Source organism: Macrobrachium nipponense, chromosome 44 (assembly GCF_015104395.2).
Source record: "Macrobrachium nipponense isolate FS-2020 chromosome 44, ASM1510439v2, whole genome shotgun sequence".
Lineage (NCBI taxonomy): Eukaryota > Metazoa > Arthropoda > Malacostraca > Decapoda > Palaemonidae > Macrobrachium > Macrobrachium nipponense.
Window position 1 is genome coordinate 50,279,501 of NC_087221.1, and position 23,771 is coordinate 50,303,271.

The following is a 23,771-nucleotide window of genomic DNA, read 5'->3' on the forward strand; positions in this document are numbered from 1 at the left end:
ACAATACTATCAAGATAGGTCTAGCCAGCAACCTATTCCTAAGAGCCTTACGAATTTGTTCCCCAGATTTCCTGGAAAAAGAATTTGAACTAATTCGCAAGCAACTTTCATCTTTAAAGTATCCTGACCATATAATTGAGAAAGCAATCAAAAAGCAAACGTAATTTTCTACCGACCCCCTAAAGACAAGACCAGAGACACACCCAACAATAAAATAAAAATTCCCCCCACCCCCCCTGGAGACGATTAAGAGAGTAACTCACACCCTTGGGAAATCCAACCCCTTTTGCATTACCTACCCAAATACCTTAGCCAAATCCCTGATTAACGTCCAACAAAAGACATCGCCCAAAGACTCTGGGGTATATGAGATCCCATGCCAGGACTGTGACCAATCTTACATCGGATTTACAGGTAAATCACTTCCCCAGAGATTAATACACAAACGGTCAGTTAGGTATGGACAACAGAACTCGGCTATTTTCAATCATATAAATGAACATAACCATAGAATAAACTGGAATATGTCACGTGTAATTTATATAGCAGCAACTGCCAGTACAAGAGTCAAATGATGGAATCGGCCTTATAAAAGAGAAGCAGGTAATGAACATCTCAAAGGGAATTGGCCATCAGACATCGTCACGCAGTGTTCATTCAACCAACGCTTAAGAAGATTAAAGGAAGATTATCAGCGGGGTGACCTAAATTGGCTTACTTGTGGACGAATCTCTTGGTATAAATACCACCTTTTCTGTAAACTTTTCTCATTCATATACCTGAAGTAGAGAGACAGCAGTCTCTGAAATATAGTACTTTTCTCTCTACATTTTGGTGTTTTTATGGGCTCCTTTTATTAGATGGAATTCTGTTGTTACAGAACACTTTTACCAGTCATATATATTATATATATATATATATATATATATATATATATGTATATTATATATCATATATATATATATATATATATATAATCAGAGGAAGACGGACGAAAACCACATATCACTAGGGCGGTGTCATCTATAAAATACTGCCCTTGCCCAAATGTATTTCAGGGATTTACGTGGGATCCACCAGTCGACTACTTAAGGTGCGCATCGATTCACATCGGGGAATCAGTTTCCGCACAGGGAGCAGAATCTCAAACCCAGAGCACTCCAATATCAGGAACCATGCAAAACAATGTAAAACCTACATTGACAACAAAGATTTCAGTGTAATCGATCATACTACCAAACCACAAGGAGTTAACAATCCTTGAGTCGTTGTTTAATATATATATATATAGTATATATATATATATAATATATATATATATATATATATATATATATATATATATATATATATATATGATCTATATAGTGCATAAATATATATACCTATATATATATATAATTACCATACATATATATACATTATATAATATATATATAATAAACATATATATTATACATTATATATATATATATATATATAAATATATATATGTTTGTGCATATATATATATCATATTATCTCAAGAGATATAATATATATATATATATACATAATACTATTAATATAATATATATGTATTATACCTTAACAGTACTATATAACATATATATATATATATACATAAATATGTATATATAAATATAAAATATAGTATATATATTATATATATATATAGATATATATATAAAATGCTTGCGTATGTATAAGGCACATGATCACCTATAGAAAGACAGAATAACTAAATCGATTCCAAAAAGAGAATAAAAAAAAAATAAGAATTAACAGATAAAAGGACTTAAAGAGTTCCCTCATGTCGGCAACCTGTATAGTTAAGTCTTAAGCCGTTGGCATCATCTCCAAGCAGGTGCCAACCTTGATCACTTGCCTTTAATCGTTGATTAGTCCGTTGACCTTGCATAACCTCACCTCGGGAGAGAGAGAGAGAGAGAGAGAGAGAGTTGTGGCGGGACGATCAAAGAGACTATAGATAGTGTGGTGCGTCTAAGATCCCGTAAGGTTTTCTCCTTTGATTAAAGTTTTTTTTTTCTTTTAATGATGCCGTCCCATATCCTCTGTATACTGAAGTATATGCTTTACGCAGTTTAGATTTTTCTCTTCTTTGGTGAAGTAAAGTTATGTTAAATGTCCTTATATGGTAGAAACTAAATGAAAAATCGTTGATATAAACTTGCATTTTTTTTATTCGTGTATTGAAGCAGTTTTTGCTAAATATTTAAGCTGTTTTTACTCTTTATTAAGCAGTTTTTGCTAATTATTTAAGGAGTTTTTATTACGTATTTAAGCAGTTTTTGCCACTTATTCAAGCAGTTTTTGCTATGTATTTAAGCAGTTTTTGCCACTTATTCAAGCAGTTTTTGCTATGTATTTAAGCAGGTTTTGCTATTTATTAAGCTGTTTTTGCTATGTATTGAAGCAGTTTTGGTTGTATATTTAAACAGTTTTTGCAATTGTATTTAAACACCTTTTGTTACTTATTCAATCAGTTCTTGTTACGTATTTAAGCAGTTTTTGCCACGCATTTAAGAAGTTTTTACTATGTATGGAAGCAGTTTTTGCTATATATTTAAGCAGCTTTTGCTATGTATTTAGCGGTTTTTTTTTCTATATATTGAAGCAATTTTCACCACTCATTCAAGTAATTTTATCCGTGTATATATGTAAGCAATTTTCACTGTTTTTATTTTATTTATTTATTTATTTATTTTTGATAGAAACTGACATTAGTTACTTGCTCTGGATGGGCTGACTGATAAGCCACACCTGAATAAAAAGTTAATTTAGGTGAGAGAGAGAGAGAGAGAGAGAGAGAGAGCGACGGAGGGGAGAAGAGAAGAGACGAGAGAAAAGGAGAGAGACGAGAGAGAGAGGTGTAATGTTCTGAGATATAGAAAATCGGAATGGTGTTTTGTTAGATAAGAAGGTTGAGAGAGAGAGAGAGAGAGAGAGAGAGAGAGACTCAGGAAAAGTCATAGCGTTATGGAGATTTAGAAAATTAGAATGGTTTGTCTCTCCCAGAATCTAATCATATAAGGGTCGCGACGCCACTTTTTTGCATATTGAATAATCCCGAAGATATAACCTCCTCATACTTCTTTGTCTCTTTGGCCTGTAGCTGCAACCCCCATTCTTTCCTTTTACTGTATCTCCGTTCGTATTCTCTCTCTTCCATCTGACCTTCCACTTTCTCCTCACATTTGATTGATTCATAGGGTAACAGTGAGGTTTTCCTCCCGTTGCACCTTTCAAACCTTTCTACCTTCAGTTTCCGTTTCAGCGCCTTATGACCTCCTAGGTCCCAGCCCTTGGTCTGTGGCCTAAATTCTATTCTGTTCTATCCTCACACTTCTTTGGCCGTGGTGAGGACTCCATCTTTCAAATCACTCATTTCTCTTGAGTTGTCTCGTCAATGGAACCCATTCCACAACTTATTTTTAAATTACAAATGTATGTAAAAAAAAAAATCTGACTTACGTTTGCATGACTGATAGCAAATAGATGCAGCAGGTCGTCGTCCTCTATAAACGGCAACCGGTAGGAACTCCGAATTGTGAAATGTTGCCGAAACCTCTTCATTCAAGTGTTTAGAAAGGCGTTCACACTTAGACTTTGTGCTTGACAGTATTTTAGCTACACCAATACAGTTGAGCGCCTCAGTGGCGTGATAGGTATGGTCTTGGGCTGCCACCTCGGTGGCCGCGAGTTTGATTCTCGGGCATTCCACTGAGGGGTTAGAGATGCATATTTCTGGTGTTGGAAGTACTATACTCTCGACGTGGTTCGGAAGTCACGTCAAGCCGTTGGTCCCTTTGTTGAATAACCACTGGTTCCATGCAACGTAAAATCACTTTACTAACAAACACCAGTGCAGTTAGGTATCTTAAAATATTAGTTTGGGATATCATAAAGTTAGGGGTGGGGGCCATAGCGTCTTGTGGCAAAAGGGAATATAAGTATGATCTAGTAGGTACGGTAGCTTTTAATAGAATATTATTGACTTCCTTTAATAGACGGAAAATAACTTCGCCAGATTGGGAACACTCAAGCAGAAGCAATATTTGCCTTTACACAAACGTTCCAAATGTTGCCTTTGTGTAAAGGCAAATATTGCTTCTGTTTAAAAGGAGATTTTTATTTGTTTATTTTTTATTTATTCTCGTCTCCTGTTTACCAGTAATGTGGCACCGGTGGGCAAAAGCTAGGGCACTGCACAGAGCACCTCGCATAAATAAACACGCCCATCAAAACTGCGCCCGGCGGGAAATCCGGGGTATGAAAAAGGAGTCGTCATAAACACAGCCCGACGGAGAGTTGCCATTTCGCTCTTTTTATTAAATCCGCCGTTCGATTCAAATTACCCTCGTCGTAATGAAGATATTAATGGTAATTAGATCACCGGTGTTTTAAGGGTTTTGACGGGCGCCGGCGTCCCTTTACACCCGAAGTTTATTATTATAGTCGCCCCACCGCCCACCCCCGGGGGGGAATTTCTTTCGCGCCATTTCCCTCTCGAATTGTGTCCTCGGTCGCGGAAGTCGTCCGTCTTCTGTTTCGCGTTCCTCTTCTTCTTCTTCTTAATATTTTTCCTACGCGCGTCAGGTGCTCGCTCTCCCGCCCGATCTCGTTACTGGGTTTCTCTCCCCGCTGTTGGATGGGTGTCGTAGTTAACGCATTTTTTAATAGTTTTTATTTTCAAAACATATTCTTACGTCAGGATATTGACGTGTGGATCGTAAATACTCGACTTCTAAATGGCTGACTCTGGGCTTGACGGATGAGGCGAAAGACGGGGAATGGGGTAATATATACCTCGAGAGGAAATAAACAACCGGAATGAATAAAGGCGAAATGAATGACTGATGAATAAGTGTAAGTATTCATGTTATGTCGTATTTTTGTAATGTGAACGTTTGAGGGAATAAACGGGCTAGGGAACGTGTATACATGAAGAACATTGATCAAGGAGCTGTTTAATGAATGTTCAATATTCTGTAACATCATAATGCTTATTTTTGCAGTCTTAGAGTTATTTATACATCAGGAAGGAAAAAATAAAAGATTTTAGCATATCAAATCAATTAAATGTCTTGCTAGTTTTCAGCAATAGAGATTGGCATTTAACTCTCCCAGAAAAAGGGGATTTTATTTTCTATTCTGTTTGGATGTAATACGAACTCTGGTTTAGAATTAAAAGCCTGCAACATGATTTCCTTAATCTTAGGCGTTCTGGAAAGACGAATATATTAATTCGCAATATAATTTTAGCTGTGAAAATACTTCAAAAAGCTGCACAATTTCCAAAGGATTTGATAGAAGGAAACTGAAGTTTGCAATATCTGGTTGCCAGTGCACTCAGAATTCTGGATGGTATAATGTTCTCTTGATATTGCAAGTGAGGAACTTCTTGTGCTTCAAAAACATGGAACAGATGAATTCCAGTAAACTAAATGTGCTTGCTTTATGTGTCAATGAAATTCTGACAGCTAATGTCATTAATTGATCAATGTGCACTCAGTGGTGCTACTCTCTAATAAATTATTATAATTATTACCTTTAAAAGGTTCCATTGTACGTGAATGAAGAAAGCACCTGTTCAGTTCAGTAATATCTCAAGATATTAGAATATTACCGATAAAGGAAGCAGCTGTTCAGTTCAGTAATATCTCAAGATGTTAGAATATTACCGATAAAGAAAGCAGCTGTTCAATTCAGTATTATCTCAAGATATTAGAATATTACCGATAAAGAAAGCAGCTGTTCAATTCAGTATTATCTCAAGATGTTAGAATATTACCGATAAAGGAAGCAGCTGTACAGTCCAGTAATATCTCAAGATGTTAGGATATTACCGATAAAGCAGGAAACTGTTCAGTAATATCTGAAGATGTTAAGATATTACGTATAAGAAAACAGCAGTTCAGTTCAATTAATATCTCAAGATATTAAAATATTACCAATAAAGAAAGCCACTGTTCAATTCAGTAATATCTCCAGGTATAAGAATATTACCGATAAAGAAAGCCACTGTTCAGATCAGCAATATCTCCAGGTATAAGAATATTACCGAATAAGAAAGCAACTGTTCAGTTCAGTAATATCTCAAGATATTAGAATATTACTGATAAAGGGAGCCACTGTTCAGTCCAATATTATCTCAAGATTATTAGAATAGTACCGATAAAGAACGCCACTGTCCAGTCCAATATTATCTCAAGATATTTACATATCACCGTTTCGTGTCCCGACATTCTTCGATGACCTTTGTCCTAAAGCAAGGAGGCCCAGGGAGGTCAGGTCATTTAAAGGCGTTTTAGAATGCAAAGTTAATGCCGTGAGAGAGAGAGAGAGAGAGAGAGATTGAGGAGATCCTGGGGAGGAGAAGAAGGGAGGAGGGACGAGAGGAGAGAGAGAGAGAGAGAGAGATTCAAAACCCGAATCACCTTCAGGTTCCCGGAAAAATATACACCTGTGGACGGACGGCCATTGCAAGACGCATAAGAAACAATACCTTCAGATTTTTTTTTCTTTTATCCGAGGAATCTTACCTTCTTTTTTTTCGACCAGCGAAGCGTTCTCCTCGATAATAGGTTTAAGCTGGACTTGATTTCTGTCCCGAATTATATCGATCGGTGTCAATAGTTACCGTCTTTTCGCTGATTGGCGGATTCCTTGGGGAGGGGGGCGGGGCCTGGGAAACTCCTCCCGCCCGCTGGCCAATGGGTGGCGGCCCCCACTCGCTCTCACATTGATTGTGGGAGGGGTGAGCGCTCCCCGGTGAGACACTGCATTTTCATAGGAAGGGGGGCGGGGGGCGGACCAAGAACTTTATATGCCGTTTATTATGTCTTCATTAAGCAAACCTCGTTTAATATCTCTCGCTTTAGGCGTCCAACTTACGCGGGATTCCGGCGCTGGAATGGGATGCTTTCCCTGCGTAAAGAAAGTCCTGCGACTTTCTCTCTCTCTCTTTCTTGAGGCTTTCTCTAAGACCTGGAAAGTCACCTGTTAGCGAATTCCTTCACAACTAAGAAAAAGATCTTTGATAAGGACGGGAGAGAGAAAGAAAGTAACATTCCCCAGCGTAAAGAAAGTGCTGCGACTTTCTCTCTCTCCTCTATTGGGGCTTTCTATAAGGCCTGGAAAGTCACCTGTTAGCCAATGCCTTCACACCTAAGAAAAAGATCTTTGATAAAGATGAGAGAGAGTAGCTTTCCCTTGCATAAAGAAAGTCCTGCGACTTTCTCTCTTCGCTCTTGAGGCTTTCTCTAAGACCTGGAAAGTCATCTTTAGCCAGTTCCTTCACACCTAAGAAAAAGGTCTTTGATAAAGACGAGAGAGAAAAGGAGAGAGAGAAAGAGTTGCTTTCCCTTACGTAAAGAAAGTGCTGCGACTCTCTCTCTCTCTCTCTCTCTCTCTATCTCTCTCTCTCTCTCTCTCTCTCTCTCTCTCTCTCTCTCTCTCTCTCTCTCTTTCTTGGGGCTTTCTCTTTAATGCTTGATTTAACCCTAATCATGGATTTCCGGTATTGATATAGTCTTTCCATGGTGTTGCATCTGTTCTTATCTTATTTTTTTATATTATGAATCACTAGGATGCCTCTACCATCTAAAAATCATAATTATAATTGCGTTCTGAAAGCATGATAAAAAAATGTACACCTGTTTTTTGGAACCGCATCGGGGAGCTTACTCAATCTCAAACTATTCAAGGTTGTGTCTTGTAGCAAAAAAATAAATAAATAAATAAATAAAGTGAAAGTAAAGCGAAAGGAATTCGTCTAAGTGAAAGTAAGCTTGGTTGTTTGATCGCCACCTTGAAATTGAATGGCACCTGACGGAGTAGGGAGTCTGGACTCTTATTTATTCTCTTGATCGTTAGTTCTTGTTTGTAGGTTATCTTGTTACAGATTGTGACCCGTTCACTTATTCTCGTATTACAGATTATGACCGTTCTCCTATTCTCTTATTACAGATTGTGACCTTTCTCCTATTCTCGTATTGCAGATGGTAACCTTTCTCCTATTCTCGTATTGCAGATTGTAACCTTTCTCCTATTCTCGTATTGCAGATTGCAACCTTTCTCCTGCCCTCTTATTACAGATTGTGGCCGTTCTCCTATTCTCTTATTACAGATTGTAACCTCTCTCCTGTCCTCTTATTACAGATTGTGGCCTTTCTTCTATTCTCGTATTACGGATTGTGACCCTTCTCCTATTCCCTTATTACATCTTACAATAGACCACTGACTTGTAATTGTAGAAATCTCTTTGGACTGATTTGCGGACACGCATTTCTAATAGTGATTTGGAAACTATGATATAAGGACAGTGTCGGCATAATTGACGAAGAGGCGTTGTTGTTGAAGATAAAGCTGGCCTTATGCCAACACGGGCTCTTGCTCATAGATGTTAATACCTTCTTGTCTGGAACCCATCGAATCGTTCAATATTTGCGAGGCAATGGATCAGCAATAAATATACAGCTAGTATTATGGAACAGGTTGGAAGTTTAGTTTTCGTGGGATGGGAAATAATTGATGAGAAGAGAGTAAGTCTATATTGCTAGAATTTTTGTCATTTCTCCTCAGTTTTATACCACCAATGTTACGGTTCATTCCGATGTTAGTATTTTATTTATATTTTCATAACGGGATTCAGGAATGCTAAGAGTCCCTCCTCCAGAGACAAAAAAAAAAAAAAAAAAAAAATTAATAAAATAAAAACGATAAATAAAAAAAAAAAACTTTGAGCGGCACCCCCCCACCCACCCCCCACCCGCCGCCCTCTTCATCCTCCCAAACCCAGCAACAACGAAAAACGCATAAATAGCCCCAGGTGCCATTTGCATGGGAAGAACACGTACAGAAGAAAGAACGTATATCTGGCAAGCAAGCCAAAGGCAAAAGTGTGATTCGCTTCGCTCCGCCCACCTCGGTTTCTTACATGGGTGGGCGGTGGGTGTGATTAAAAAGAGAGAGAGAGAGAGAGAGAGAGAGAGAGAGAGAGAGAGAGAGAGAGTTTAGCATCTCACGCAGTGTGTTGAAGATGAACTATCCACTTATCCCTGCTACGGTCTTGTTTTGCTTTCTTTTCGAGTGAGTTTTTTTTTATTTATTTTTTTTCATCTTGACAGAAATATGCTACGTCCTGAAGAAGACCGTATTCTTGCCGTGACTGTTTGATCCAGTTTTGGTCTAACCGCTTAAAAGACTTGTGATATGACGATTGGGAGTCAGGCCTTAGAGAGTCTTCTTTTTGGACTCGAATTTTCATAACGATCCTCGCGTCTTGAAAGTTAATTGACTGAATTACTCTAATTTAGTCCTTTCCAGACATTTCAGTATTGTTATGGTCTCACTCCCAAGGACCTGGAATCCAATAAAACTGGAATGCCTTAAAGGCTATACGTTTTGTGATGGCCGCCGAAGGCTCGAATTCTGTTTATGGTATAGTAGATTCACATCAACCGTGCATATGATGTCTAGGCCTGTCCCTTATAACGCTCCTGATTGGCTGTTGAGAAGCCAATCACAGGGCTGGAAACTCTCAGTCTCTCTCGAGAGTTCACATGGGTTGGATCTATGTTCCACCTCTCCTGTGGGATAACTCTTTCAAAAGTATCTCTCAGGAAACGTGGAACATACATCTTGCCTATGTGACCTCTCGTGAGAGAATGAGGGTTTCCAGCCCCATGATTGGCTTATCAACAGCCAATCAGGAGCGTCGTAAGGGACTGGCCTAGGCATCAGATGCACGGTTGATGTGAATCTACTATACTAAGGCCATTAATCGTTCATGAAAATGAATTATATGAGGTAACTGGAGACTTAATTAACTTACGAATATTTAGAACTGTCCGTAACAATGTGATATATCCACTTTGTTTTTGGTAAATCTAAATGTTCGTCTTTCCTAGCGTCCCCATTTGCTTATAATACCTCATATTCCTGTTAATATACAATCGGTGGAATATTTAAAGCACCCATTGATTACTTTAGAAGTGTATCACTTTAAAATTTATGTATTTAGTTACATATTCCTTGTAGACCCGAAAGTGGAGGTTAGATAAAAATAAACATAGAGAAGAATATCCATTCGCCTTCATTTCTCGTAAGAAACAGCCTTCTAGAGGGGATAGTGCCGTCAGTGGACCTCGTGCGGTGTACTGTAGGCATTACTTAAGGTTCTATGCAGCGTGCCTTCGGCCCCTAGTTGCAACCCCTTTCGTTCCTTTTACTGGATCTCCTTTCATATTCTCTTTCTTAATCTTACTGTCCACCTTCTCCTAACAATTGTTTCATATTGCAACTCCTTTGAGGTTATCCATCCTATTACAGCTTTCAAACCTTTTAGTACTGTCAGTTTCCATTTCAGCGCTGAATGACCTCATTGGTCCCAGTGCTTGGCCTTTGGCCTAAATCTTATATTCAACTCAACTAACCTTTTACCGTCAATTTCCATTTCAGCGGAATGACCTCATTGGTCCCAGTGCTTGGCCTTTGGCGCCTAAATCTTATATGCAACTCAACTCGTAAGAAACAGGGTCAACTCCCTTATATAAAAGAGGAAAAGGGAACTCTTAAGGAACAGGTTCAACTCCTTATATAAAAGAGGAAAAGGGGACTTTTAAGGAACAGGTTCAACTCCTTATATAAAAGAGGAAAAGGGAACTTTTAAGGAACAGGTTCAACTCCTTATATAAAAGAGGAAAAGGGAACTCTTAAGGAACAGGTTCAACTCCTTATAAAAAAGAGAAAAGGGAAAAAAAACTTTTAAATTTTAAGGACAGTTCAACTCCTTTATATAAAAGAGAAAAGGGAACTCTTTAAGAACAGGTTCAAACCCTCCATATAGAAAAGAGGAAAAGGGAACTCTTAAGGAACAGGTTCAGCTTCCTTATAAAAAAGAGAAAAGGGAACTCTTAAGAAACAGGTTCAACTCCCTTATATACAAGAGAAAAGGGAACTCGTAAGAAACAGGTTCAATTTCTTATATAAAAGAAAAAAGGGAACTCGTAAGAAACAGGTTCAACTCCCTTATATAAAAGAGGTAAAGGGAACTCTTTAAGAAATAGGTTCAACTCCTAATATAAAGGAGGAAAAGAGAACTCTTAAGAAACAGGTTCAACTCCCTTATATAAAAGAGAAAAGGGGAACTCGTAAGAAAAAGGTTCAACTCCCTTATATAAAAGAGAAAAGGGGAACTCTTAAGAAACAGGTTCAACTCCTTATAAAAAAGAGAAAAGGGAACTCGTAAGAAACAGGTTCAACTCCCTTATATAAAAGAGAAAAATAGTTTCAACTCCCTTACGTAAAAGAGAAAAGGGGAAAACTCGTAAGAAACAAGTTCAATTCCTTACATAAAAGAGGAAAAAAAATGGACGAACAAACCTTCAGAGCAACGGAACATCCTAAGCAACTGGGTTTTTGCCCAGAGGAAGTCGGGGTTTTAAAGCCTCTCCTCTGCACCTATTGATCTGCATCCGAAAGTTTGTTGATGATGCTGATGCTGCTGCTGCCATGGCCATGCTTTCGCAGTTTTAGTTTGGCCCGGACTTCTGTTCGGAGTTCGGACTGTTTCCAACAAACTACCCTTGGGGAATTGGAGGGGAGGAGGGCGGGGTGGGGGGTGGGGCGGAGTTTGTAAATTATTATCTAGGGAAGTCTGGTCTGGGGTCGTCAAAAGCAAAGGTCAGTTGGGGGGCGGGTGGTCGGGGGGGTGGGTGGGGGGGGGGGGGGCGGGGGGGCGGGGTTTTAGGGGCCGTGTGACCTTGATGTCTCTTTTGGAATAGGTTGTGTTCAGGTCGATTGATGGGTTCGTGATATGTTTCGGTTGGATGTCACAATCTATTACATTAAGGACGCAGGTTTTTTTTTTCTTCTTCTTTTTCACTGGTTTTTTTAAAAATTTTAAACGTGATTAAGTTTTTTTTTTTTTTTTTTTTTTATTTTTTTTTTTTTTTTTTTTTTTTTTTTTTTTTTTTTGAAATAACTACGTCAGATTGTTTTGTGAATAGTGAAGTTGTCTATATGTGCTGTACTAGAAATGGAACTGAGTTAAAAGATTGATTCGTCTGTTTATGGAATATGATGTTTTAAGGTATTAAACGTTGTGTTTTTTAAGTATTTTTTTCAAATAGGTCAGGTTGTTTTGTGCGTTGTGAAATTGCCTGTATGTGATGAATTAGAAATTGAACTTGGTTTAAAGCTTTATTCCTCTGTTTGAAAAATACTAAGTATTACGATAATTCGACAAAATAAGATTAGAAGTATTTCGTGTTTCCCGTAGTTCCTCCATTTTAGTGATTTCTACGGGCTGCTCTAGGAGCAAGAGCCCGTGCTGGCATAAGGCCAGCTTAATCTCAAACAACTCTCGACGTTCGTGGCCCTCAGTATTACCATATTTGCTACTTATTTATTGATTTACTTAATTAATTAATTGATTCATTCATTTATTTTCTAATAATTGATCTCTTCTTTCTGCAATTTCTATTACCGTCTGTTACTTCTTTCAAGTAGACACCATATTCTTTGGAAGTTTGAATTTCAAGTCACTGGCCTCTGTGGGCTTGTTCCATATGAATAGGATTCAACTTCAAAATGTATAAATAATAATAATAATAAATAATAATAATAAGAAGAAGAAGTAGAAGAAGAAGAAGAAGAAGAAGAAGAAGAAGAAGAAGAATAATAATAATGATAGACAAAATGGTAATGAAGAACAGTAGGAGAAGGATAACCAACCTAAGCATGGCATGGATAGACTATAAGAAAGCCTTCGACATGATACACACATGGCTAATAGAATGCCTGAAAATATATGGGGCAGAGGAAAACACCATCAGCTTCCTCAAAAATACAATGCGCAACTGGAATACAATACTTACAAGCTCTGGAATAAGACTAGCAGAGGTTATTTATCAGGAGAGGGATCTTCCAGGGCGACTCACTGTCCCCACTACTCTTCGTAGTAGCCATGATTCCCATGACAAAAGTACTAACAGAAGATGGATGCCGGGTACCAACTCAAGAAAAGAGGCAACAGAATCAACCATCTGATGTTCATGGACGACATCAAGCTGTATGGTAAGAGCATCAAGGAAATAGATACCCTAATCCGACTGTAAGGATTGTATCTGGGGACATCAGGATGGAGTTTGGAATAGAAAAATGCGCCTTAGTCAACATACAAAAAGGCAAAGTAACGAGAACTGAAAGGGATAAAGCTACCAGATGGGAGCAATCACACACTAGATGAGACAGGATACAATACCTGGGAATAATGGAGGAGGGGATATAAAACACCAAGAGATGAGGACACGATCAGGAAAGAATATATGCAGAGACTCAAGCGATACTCAAGTCAAAACTCAACGCCGGAAATATGATAAAACCATCAACCATGGGTAGTGCCAGTAATCAGATACAGCGGTCAGGAATAGTGGAAATGGACGAAGGCAGAATCCGCAGCATAGATCAGAAAACCAGGAAACATATGACAATACACAAAGCACTACACCCAAGAGCAAATACGGACAGACTATACATAACACGAAAAAGGAAGGAGGGAGAGGACTACTAAGTATAGAGGGCTGCGTCAACATCGAGAACAGGGCACTGGGGCAATATCTGAAACCAGTGAAGACGAGTGGCTAAAGAGTGCATTGGAAGAAGGACTAATAAAAGTAGACGAAGACCAGAAATATACAGAGACAGAGAAAGACAGGACAGAACAGAGGACTGGCACAACAAACCAATGCACGGACAATACATGAGACAGACTAAAGAACTAGCTAGCGATGACAATTGGCAATGGCTACAGAGGGGAGAGCTAAAGAAGGAACTGAAGGAATGATAACAGCGGCACAAGATCAGGCCCTAAGAACCAGATATATTCAAAGAACGATAGACGGAAATAACATCTCCCTCCCATATTTGTAGGAAGTGCAATACGAAAAATGAAAAACCACCATAAATCAACATAGCAAGTGAATGCCCGGCACTTGCACAGAACCAGTACAAAAAGAGGCATGATTCAGTGGCAAAAGCCCTCCACTGGAGCCTGTGCAAGAAACATCAGCTACCTTGCAGTAATAAGTGGTACGAGCACCAACCTGAAGGAGTGATAGAAAACAACGATCAGGCAAAGATCCTCTGGGACTATGGTATCAGAACGGATAGGGTGATACGTGCAAACAGACCAGACGTGACGTTGATTGACAAAGTCAAGAAGAAAGTATCACTCATTGATGTGTCGCAATACCATGGGACACCAGAGTTGAAGAGAAAGAGAGGGAAAAAATGGATAAGTATCAAGATCTGAAAATAGAAATAAGAAGGATATGGGATATGCCAGTGGAAATCGTACCCATAATCATAGGAGCACTAGGCACGATCCCAAGATCCCTGAAAAGGAATTTGGAAAAACTAGAGGCTGAAGTAGCTCCAGGACTCATGCAGAGAGTGTGATCCTAGAAACGGCACACATAGTAAGAAAAGTGATAGACTCCTAAGGAGGCAGGATGCGCCGGAACCCCACACTATAAATACCACCCAGTCGAATTGGAGGACTGTGATAGAGTCAAAAAAAAAAAAAAAAAAAAAAACAAAAAAAAAAAAAATAATAATAATAATAATAATAATAATAATAATAATAATAATAATAATAATAATAATAATAATTCCAATGGCCTTTGTAATAACTACTGAAAGACAGACTGGTTGATTTATATCAGAGAATGACATGAAGAGGGAGGAAGAAAAGGGACAAAGGGTGATACAGTAAGAAGAAATCATTGACTAGACAACGACAGATTTGATGACATCTTACAGTTTATTAAAATGAGATGATTTGGGTATACTGACGACTAAGATCTATCGTTTATAAAAGGACGAATCGTGGATAATAACTACAGGAAAAGATAAGATGGTAGAAACAGAAAGTGAAATATCCAAGTTCATGTTATTGGTTGCCTGGGGGTATCAATATTTTATATTATTTATCTTTATTTTCACGTACAAATTCTTATACTATTTAACTCACGCTGGCAAATATAAACATTTCTTAATGTTTCCCGCATTCAATCACTTATCTAAGAGAGAGAGAGAGAGAGAGAGAGAGAGAGAGAGAGAGAGAGAGAGAGAGAGAGAGATTATGTGGGGAGAATATTGGGACACTGTAGTGACCAGATGCGGTTTAGACGGGTGTGGGCAGCTTACATATCAGGGTCTTTACAACGCCTCCCCCTAAACCCAGCGAACCCCACGGGGCAACCTGCGGTGGGCCACCCAGGCCACCCGAAACGTGCTACTACTAACCCCAACCCCCTTCCATCCACCACATGCTCCCCCGTTGTGGGATGGTAGGGGAGGGAGAGCCTTCTCCTCCCCCCCCCACCCCCCCCCCCCCCCCCCTACGATCCTTGATAAGCCTTCTCCATCCCACCACCTTCCAAGGACGATAAAAAAAATTCTTTTGCCATCAATTTCTGTCCACCAACTTTTTTATTTTATTTTTTTGTTTTATTGTACTTCTCTCACGACTTTTCTCTCTCGTTTCACTCTGAAAACTATATTCCTCTCTGTTCATTTATAAGGGTTAACGTAGTTTTTGTTCTTTTACTAAATAGAATTGACAATGTTTTCCTTTTTTCGTCAAGCAAAAACTGATAAATAAAAAGTTCATATAATTTCATTTATGTGTAATTATGATCCATCTGGCTCTCATTGGATTCGTGTCACTGTGCTCTTTATTAGCGTTAGTCAAGCTGGCCTATTGATCCTTCAAGTTTGAAATATAGAAGGTTAATTTATTTATTGATTGTCTCTCTGCCTGTCTGTCTTTTTTTTTTCTAGCTGAATCAAGCAAAAACTTACGTGCGGAATTTTACGAAAATTTGACCTAACATGGGCATTGTGAATGGCATCGTGTGGGTAGATTCTGGGATGGGTCAGAGTGTCTCTTTTGAGAAGAAGGGGGGTGGGGGGGAAACCTTTTGAAAGTGCTGATTGCTCAGCCTTGGCGGAGGTTTGCAGTTTTCATATGCTCATATGCTCTTGACGGACTGTTAAAATGAAGGGTGTAGGTGAATATTTCTCCTCATAAAAAAGCACAAACAAAAAATATTAATAAGAAATAAAAAAAAACATACACACACACACACCAAGGACATTAAGACTGACTGCGCATTTCTCTTTGTCTTCTCGCAGGCCAAAGCAAAAAACAAAATTAAAACAGCAGGGCGAAGATGATGTCTGCCGGTCGCCGACACGTTTGGTCCCCGTGGGCCCGGATGCTACCAGTTCTCCTCGCTACTCACGGTAAGTAGAACTAATTGACAAGTCTTTCCTTCGCACAATGGTGCCACAATCGGCGGTAAGTGTTTTGAGAGAGCCGCTCCAGGCCGATGCGATATCTTGGTCCTCTTGAGATTTTTTTTTTTTTTAAGTTTTCCTTGAATTTTAAAATTTATTTTTTGCATTTTCACCGGCCCCACTTCCTCTCACTTTCCTAAGGAGCCCATAAACATTACATTTTGTTTAATATTTTCCCCGGCTCTCTCTCTCTCTCTCTCTCTCTCTCTCTCTCTCTCTCTCTGTGCTTGTGCTTTGTAAGAATTTTCGTCTATGTCCATGACTGTGAATATTGCTTTATGTAATTTTCCTTAATTCTCTCTCTCTCTCTCTCTCTCTCTCTCTCTCTCTCTCTCTCTCTCTCTCTCTCAATATTGGTTCATCTGATTTTCTTTAATTCTCTCTTAACACAAAAAGGATAGCCTACTGACCTTTCGAAACAGCGCAAAAGGTCAGTTAGACTTGGAGCTCTTTACTGAATTTTTTCGTATTTTCATTGTTTTATGTTGAATACTTTTATGATAACGGATATTTATTGTTGAATTTACCTGTAGGATTGATACATCTACCTTTTTTATGAATTTATACTTCAAGTGAATTATGTCTACAATTATTAGCAATTATTTCTATAGGAGTTTCTTCTCTACGCGATATTTTATGCCTTCGTTTCAATATGATAACTACACTCGCTGTGTAATACTGTATTCGTTTGCGATACGGTTATATTCTTTTCGGGGATCGAATTTTGATTCTTCTTTTGCGAATTTCGTCATATTTTAGTGTTCGTCCGTTTCATTTCCAATCATTTCTTTAAATCACTTTAAGGCGTTTTTCCTCAGAGATGAAGATACCTTTTGGCTGACTCCCTAAGGTCTCCTCACATAGAGAAAGAATTGATTTTTAAGTACAGCAAAACCTCTCCCGTTGTCTTTAAACAAATAATCTAAAGAGTTCAAATAAAACAAAGTCGATGTGAAATGCGCAAGTTTCTTGATGTCTCCAAGCTACGTCTTCGTAAGTCTCCGGGATTGCAATCGGTAATCGTAATTGGAGGTTGCATTTCATCATCAGCAGGGTAGATACTCTCTCCTCTCTCTCTCTCTCTCTCTCTCTCTCTCTCTCTCTCTCTCTCTCTCTCTCTCTTTCCTTTGGTCCGTCATTCCTCGTCTCTTTTCCTCCTCAGTCGCTCCTCAGGAAATCTGCTTTTCATGGCAGATTGGAACTTTCGACTCCAACTCTTCTCCTCTTCCCTCTCTCTCTCTCCTTTTACCTCCTCCTCCCTCTCTCTCTCCTTTTACCTCATCCTCCTCCCTCTCTCCATCAACCTCCTCCTCCCTCCTCCTCCTCCTCCTCCTCCTCCTCCAGCGTTCTTAACCGTGACAAGTTTCGTCGAAGTCGGGTCGAACGATTTAGTCAAGTCTGCCAACCGAAGCTTTGCGATAATTAGGAATGATGAGGGCTGCTTCCCTTCTCTCTCTCTCTCTCTCTCTCTCTCTCTCTCTCTCTCTCTCTCTCTCTCTCTCTCTCTCTCTCTCTCGTCAAGTGTTTGGTGACCTTCGCCGAATGATTTGTATCTCTCTCTTAGAATATATTCTTCTGTTTCAAAAGATGAGGTAGAAAAATACGTTTCTACAGCTTAAGTGTAATATGCCTTCCAAATTTGTATAGTTTTGAGACAACTTTTATTTATTTTTATGTCATTTTAAAGCGGTGATTGTTTAGGGAAAGCAGTATTTAGCTTTATGTAGCCCTTTCGATTATATGTATTCATGAATCTTTTCTCTTATCGCTTCGCTTGATGTTATTGTCATTGATGCTTACTTAAATAAAAAAGGCAATATCCTGCAGTTTGCAAAGAAAACGGTAAATGACTTTTAAAGAATATGGGTAATCACGCTAATCGCTTCCTGGTGCGTATGAAAGAAAACGTGAGTAACGCGGAAGTTCTTTGGGAATACTACGGTAATCTTATTGGCGGCGTTTTTGGAACTTACTTAAATTTTCTCTTTATATTATGCCTGGAACAGCAATAACATTTCTTTAGGTCATGGCATGGACTCTCTATAGTTTAAGTATGGAAACAATATTCACTCGCATTAATATTGGCTGTTTGTTATAATAAGTAAATAGTTGGAATGTACTTCGGTTTTGTAGAGGATCCTACTCCCGCTGTAACGCAATGCATATGATAAATTACATAAAGGTTCACAATTTTAACTGCAAAAAAAAAAAAAAAATAAAGGTGCACAATTTTAACTGCAGTTAAATTAAATAAATGTGCATCATTTTAACTGCAAAAATAAATAAATAAAGGTGCTTAATATTGACTGCCAAAAATTAATAAATATGTATAATTTTAACTGCAAAAAATAAATAAAAGGGGCACAATTTTAACTGCAAAATAAATAAAGGTGCATAATTTTAACTGCAAAAATATAAAGTTACATGATTTTAACTGCAAAAAATAGAAATAAATGTGCATCATTTTAACTACAAAAAAATAAAGGTGCTAAATTTCAACTGCAATAAATAATCAAAGCGACATAATTTTAATTGCAAAAAATAAATAAAAGTTGCATAATTTTAAATGTAAAAAAATAAATAAAAGATGCTTAATTTAACTGCAAAACAAGTGAGTAGCGCAACAGATCACAAAGAACATTGATACAGGAATGCAAGTGCGTGAATCGCAGCGTGTAATGATGGCGTAGGTGTGGAGGGGTGACCGCAACTACGCTGTGTTGGGGGAAAACTGTGCTGAGGGAAAGTTCGCTGGATTGTTTTGCCGTAAGAAAGTGTTGGATAAATGTTTGTCGGGGAAAATGCGGAAGAGCAACCTGGTGAAATCAATGCTGCGGGGAGAGAGAGAGAGAGAGAGAGAGAGAGAGAGAGAGAGAGAGAGAGAGAGAGAGTGATGGTGTAGCTTAAAGAGAAAGTCGCGAACGCAGAAAGAGAGAGGGAGATAGGAAAAACAAATGGAGTTGTTAGGGGAAAGAGAGAGAGAGAGAGAGAGAGAGAGAGAGAAGATAGAGAGAGAGAGAGAGAGAGAGATGTGAGCTTAGACGCGACTGCGAAGGAGAGAGAGAGAGAGAGAGAGAGAGATAGGAAAAACAAATGGAGTTGTAAGGGGAAAGAGAGAGAGAGATAGCAAGAAAATACGAGAGAGAGAGAGAGCTAGGGAATGATGTTGTAGCTTAAAGAGAAAGTCGCAAACGCAGAGAGAGAGACAGAGAGACAGAGAAATAGGAAAAACAAATGGATTTGTAAGGGGAGAGAGAGAGAGAGAGAGAGAGAGAGAGATAGAGATAGAAAAAACAAATATAGTTGTAAGGGGAAAGAGAGAGAGATAGTGATAAAATACGAGAGAGAATGATGGTGTAGCTTAAAGAGAAAGTCGCGAAAACGCAGAGAGAGAGAGGAGAAAACACACGTAGTTATAAGGGGAAAGAGAGATATAGAGATACGAGAAAATAAGAGAGAGAGCATTAAAAACAAATGTAGTTACAAGAGAGAGAGAGAGAGAGAGAGAGAGAGAGAGAGAGATACAAAAATAAAAAGTGAAACAGCTGGATGTATATCTGTTCATCGCGTGGATGGCGTGAAAGTTAGACGCTGGATGTCTTTCTAGTAAAGCGTAAATGATTACAACGATTCTGTTCATTGAGGAGGTGATGCAAGTAACACATTAGGAGGAAGTAGGTGAAGACCAGACGTAGAAACTAATGAGGGGGGGGGGGGGGGGGGGGGGTGGGGGGGGGGGGGGGGGGGGGTAGTCTGGAAACGCTTCATGTAGAGGTCCTTGGTTAGGCGAGGAGTAATTTGGGGGGGTAGAGACCCCGAAATATATATCCTGGGGGAATGAATAAAATGAATGGATGGCTCGTGAATTTGGGAGTTTCAGGGAATGAATGGAATTATTATTTATATGTAGCGGAAGGAAAACCCAAGTGGAATGATGCAAAACGAAGAAGAGATATGTCAATAAATAATTGTGAGACAAAGGAGACAGCCGATAAGTGTGTTTATTCTAAAGGTATCACTACAATTTAGGAGCCAAATCGCAAATTTCATAAAATTCGGTAAGGAGAAAGTCGAATGTGGTTTACTTTGTAATATTTTCTCCTTGGTTCAAACAAAGCTCTAATAATATACAATTGTGAAAGTAATATTTTCTCCTTGGTTAAAACCAAACTCTAATAATATACATTGCGAAAGAAATATTCTTTCCTTGGTTCAAACAAAGCTCTGATAATATACGCTTGCGAGAGTAATATTTTCTCCTTGGTTAAAACAAAGCTCTAATAATATACACTTGTGAAAGTAATAGTTTCTTCTTGGTTAAAACAAAGCTATAATAATATACACTTTCGAGAGTAATATTTTCTCCTTGGTTAAAACAAAGCTCTAATAATATACACTTGCGAAAGTAATATTTTCTCCTTTGTTAAAACCAAGCTCTAATAATATACACTTTCGAAAGTAATATTTTCTCCTTAGTTAAAACCAAGCTCTAATAATATACACAGCGAAAGTAATAGTTTCTCCTTGGTTAAAACAAAGCTCTAATAATATACACTTTCGAGGGTAATATTTTCTCCTTGGTTAAAACAAAGCTCTAATAATATACATTTGCAAAAGTGATAGTTTCTCCTTAGTTAAAACCAAGCTCTAATAATATACACTTTCAAGAGTAATATTTTCTCCTTAGTTAAAACAAAGCTCTAATAATATACACAGCGAAAGTAATAGTTTCTCCTTGGTTAAAACAAAGCTCTAATAATATACACTTTCGAGGGTAATATTTTCTCCTTGGTTAAAACAAAGCTCTAATAATATACACTTTCGAGAGTAATATTTTCTCCTTAGTTAAAACCAAGCTCTAATAATATACACTTTCGAGAGTAATATTTTCTCCTTAGTTAAAACAAAGCTCTAATAATATACACTTTCAAGAGTAATATTTTCTCCTTGGTTAAAACAAAGCTCTAATAATATACACTTTCAAGAGTAATATTTTCTCCTTGGTTAAAACAAAGCTCTAATAATATACATTTGCAAAAGTAATAGTTTCTCCTTAGTTAAAACCAAGCTCTAATAATATACACTTTCGAGAGTAATATTTTCTCCTTAGTTAAAACAAAGCTCTAATAATATACACTTTCGAGAGTAATATTTTCTCCTTAGTTAAAACAAAGCTCTAATAATATACACTTTCGAGAGTAATGTTTGTTCCTTAGTTAAAACAAAGCTCTAATAATATACACTTTCGAGAGTAATATTTTCTCCTTAGTTAAAACAAAGCTCTAATAATATACACTTACGAGAGTAATATTTTCTCCTTGGTTAAAACAAAGCTCTAATAATATACACTTTCGAGAGTAATAGTTTCTCCTTGGTTAAAACAAAGCTCTAATAATATACACTTTCGAGAATAATGTTTTCTCCTTAGTTAAAACAAAGCTCTAATAATATACACTTTCGAGAGTAATGTTTTCTCCTTAGTTAAAACAAAGCTCTAATAATATACACTTGCGAGAGTAATAGTTTCTCCTTGGTTAAAACAAAGCTCTAATAATATACACTTTCGAGAGTAATATTTTCTCCTTGGTTAAAACAAAGCTCTAATAATATACACTTTCGAAAGTAATAGTCTCTCCTTAGTTAAAACAAAGCTCTAATAATATACACATGCGAAAGTAATAGTTTCTCCTTAGTTAAAACTAAGCTCTAATAATATACACTTTCGAAAGTAATATTTTCTCATTGGTTAAAACAAAGTTCTAATAATATACACTTGTGAAAGTAACAGTTTTTCCTTGGTTCAAACAAAGCTGATAATATACACTTGTGAAAGTATTATGGGTCAAGCAGAGCTCTAATAATATACACTTTCGGAAGTAATAGTTTCTCCTTGGTTCAAACAAAGCTCTGATAAGATACACTTGCGGAGGTCACCTTTTGAAAACGTACGAAAAAAACCTTCACAAATAAGACAATGAACAAAAGACCTCTTATTTTAAAAGAGTGAAATCTTTGATGATAAAAATTGCAATTCCTGTTGGTTTGCGCTCTGTAATTAATTCTGTGATGTAGGATTGCCTTCCAATTTACTGCAGACACTTCGTATCTTGATGATAACTGTTCGTTTCATTTTAATTTCGAGGCAAACCCTGCCGTCTCCTTTAGATCATTGTATCTCATTTAATTTTTAATTTTTTTTTTTTTTAGTCTTCTGTGCACGTAAAACTGCATTATTTTCTCACCCGTTCATTTATTTTTCGCGCTGAATATATCATCACGAAGAATGAAAGGAAAGATATTACACTTCCCAGAAAAACATCTACGGCAAGAGATACGCACATTTTTTTCAGTAACGTATTTTCGTATTGAAAGTTTGTGTTTTCTCGTATCCAAACGTCAAAGAACTGCCTCCTCCCGACACCGAGCGGTTTTTTTTTTCCCGAAATACGAAACTGTCCAAAGGAAACGGCGGCTAAGGAGGAAATGAAAGGTCTTGCTCAAATACCAAAATGAGGAGAAGGCGTCAAAAACAAGTCCGACATCCCACTTTCTCGTTCTTATGTAAAGGTCCTGCTGGAATGCGAGTGGAGGAGCCTCTGTAACGGCCCACCATCAAGAAAACATCCTGTCTGTTGGCAGTCTTCCTTTTAAGATGTTTGAGAGGTGCCACAACGTCTTGAATAACAAAAACATGATAGCAGGGGAAAGGCTGACACTAAAATCTCCAAGAATGTGATGGGTAACTCAATTTTGAAAATGGAATTGGAATAAAGAATAAAGCGCTGGAAATGATATCGAAACAGTCGTTAGGAGATGGTGGAATGTAAGATGGAAGAAAGAGAATATGAACGGAGGTGTGACAAACGGAATGAAATGGGTTGCATCTGGGAGCCGTATGCTCGCTGCAAAGAACCTAGAGTAATGCCTACAGTGCATCGCGTGAGGTACACTGACAGCGCTGGCCAACGTGTGGGAGATTTTGATTGGCGGAATAACCCGAGTGAATAATTGATTACTCTGCTAACCCCATATTTGCAATTTTGAAAGGTGTTATAAAACTTTGTTGTTTTAGGAACAATATTGTCAAGATTGGCTCAAGAATGCCTATTTAGAGCAACACTTTCTGCGTTCTCTCTAGCTTATATACAATTTCTCAGTCTTTTTATATAGGTGACTTTTATGCAATTTAAGAATGACGAAGTATTCATCCTTTTCTCATGAGATCATTTTCTCAGGCTGGTTTTTCAGAATCGTAGCTTTGATGTCTTTGTTAAAACTTTAACACACGCATTCTCAAAACGTTGCTTTGTGTATGTGTATTTTTTTCTTTTTTACTGATGTCGTAAAGACTCGTGTTCCTCTGGTAAAGATATGAATCG

The 23,771-nt window shown here is 37.9% G+C and overlaps 1 protein-coding gene across 7 annotated transcripts in view; it reads left to right on the plus strand.

Moving 5' to 3' along the window:
• LOC135204350 (lachesin-like) overlaps positions 1-23,771 on the plus strand; it is a 238,990-nt gene that overhangs the window by 72,745 nt on the left and 142,474 nt on the right. For all 7 annotated transcript variants that reach the window (XM_064234547.1, XM_064234542.1, XM_064234541.1 and 4 more), the window contains one exon: positions 16,228-16,338. In XM_064234547.1, coding sequence (XP_064090617.1) covers positions 16,266-16,338 — 73 coding nt within the window. In that variant the 5' untranslated portion in view covers positions 16,228-16,265. The remainder of the gene's footprint in view (positions 1-16,227; positions 16,339-23,771) is intronic.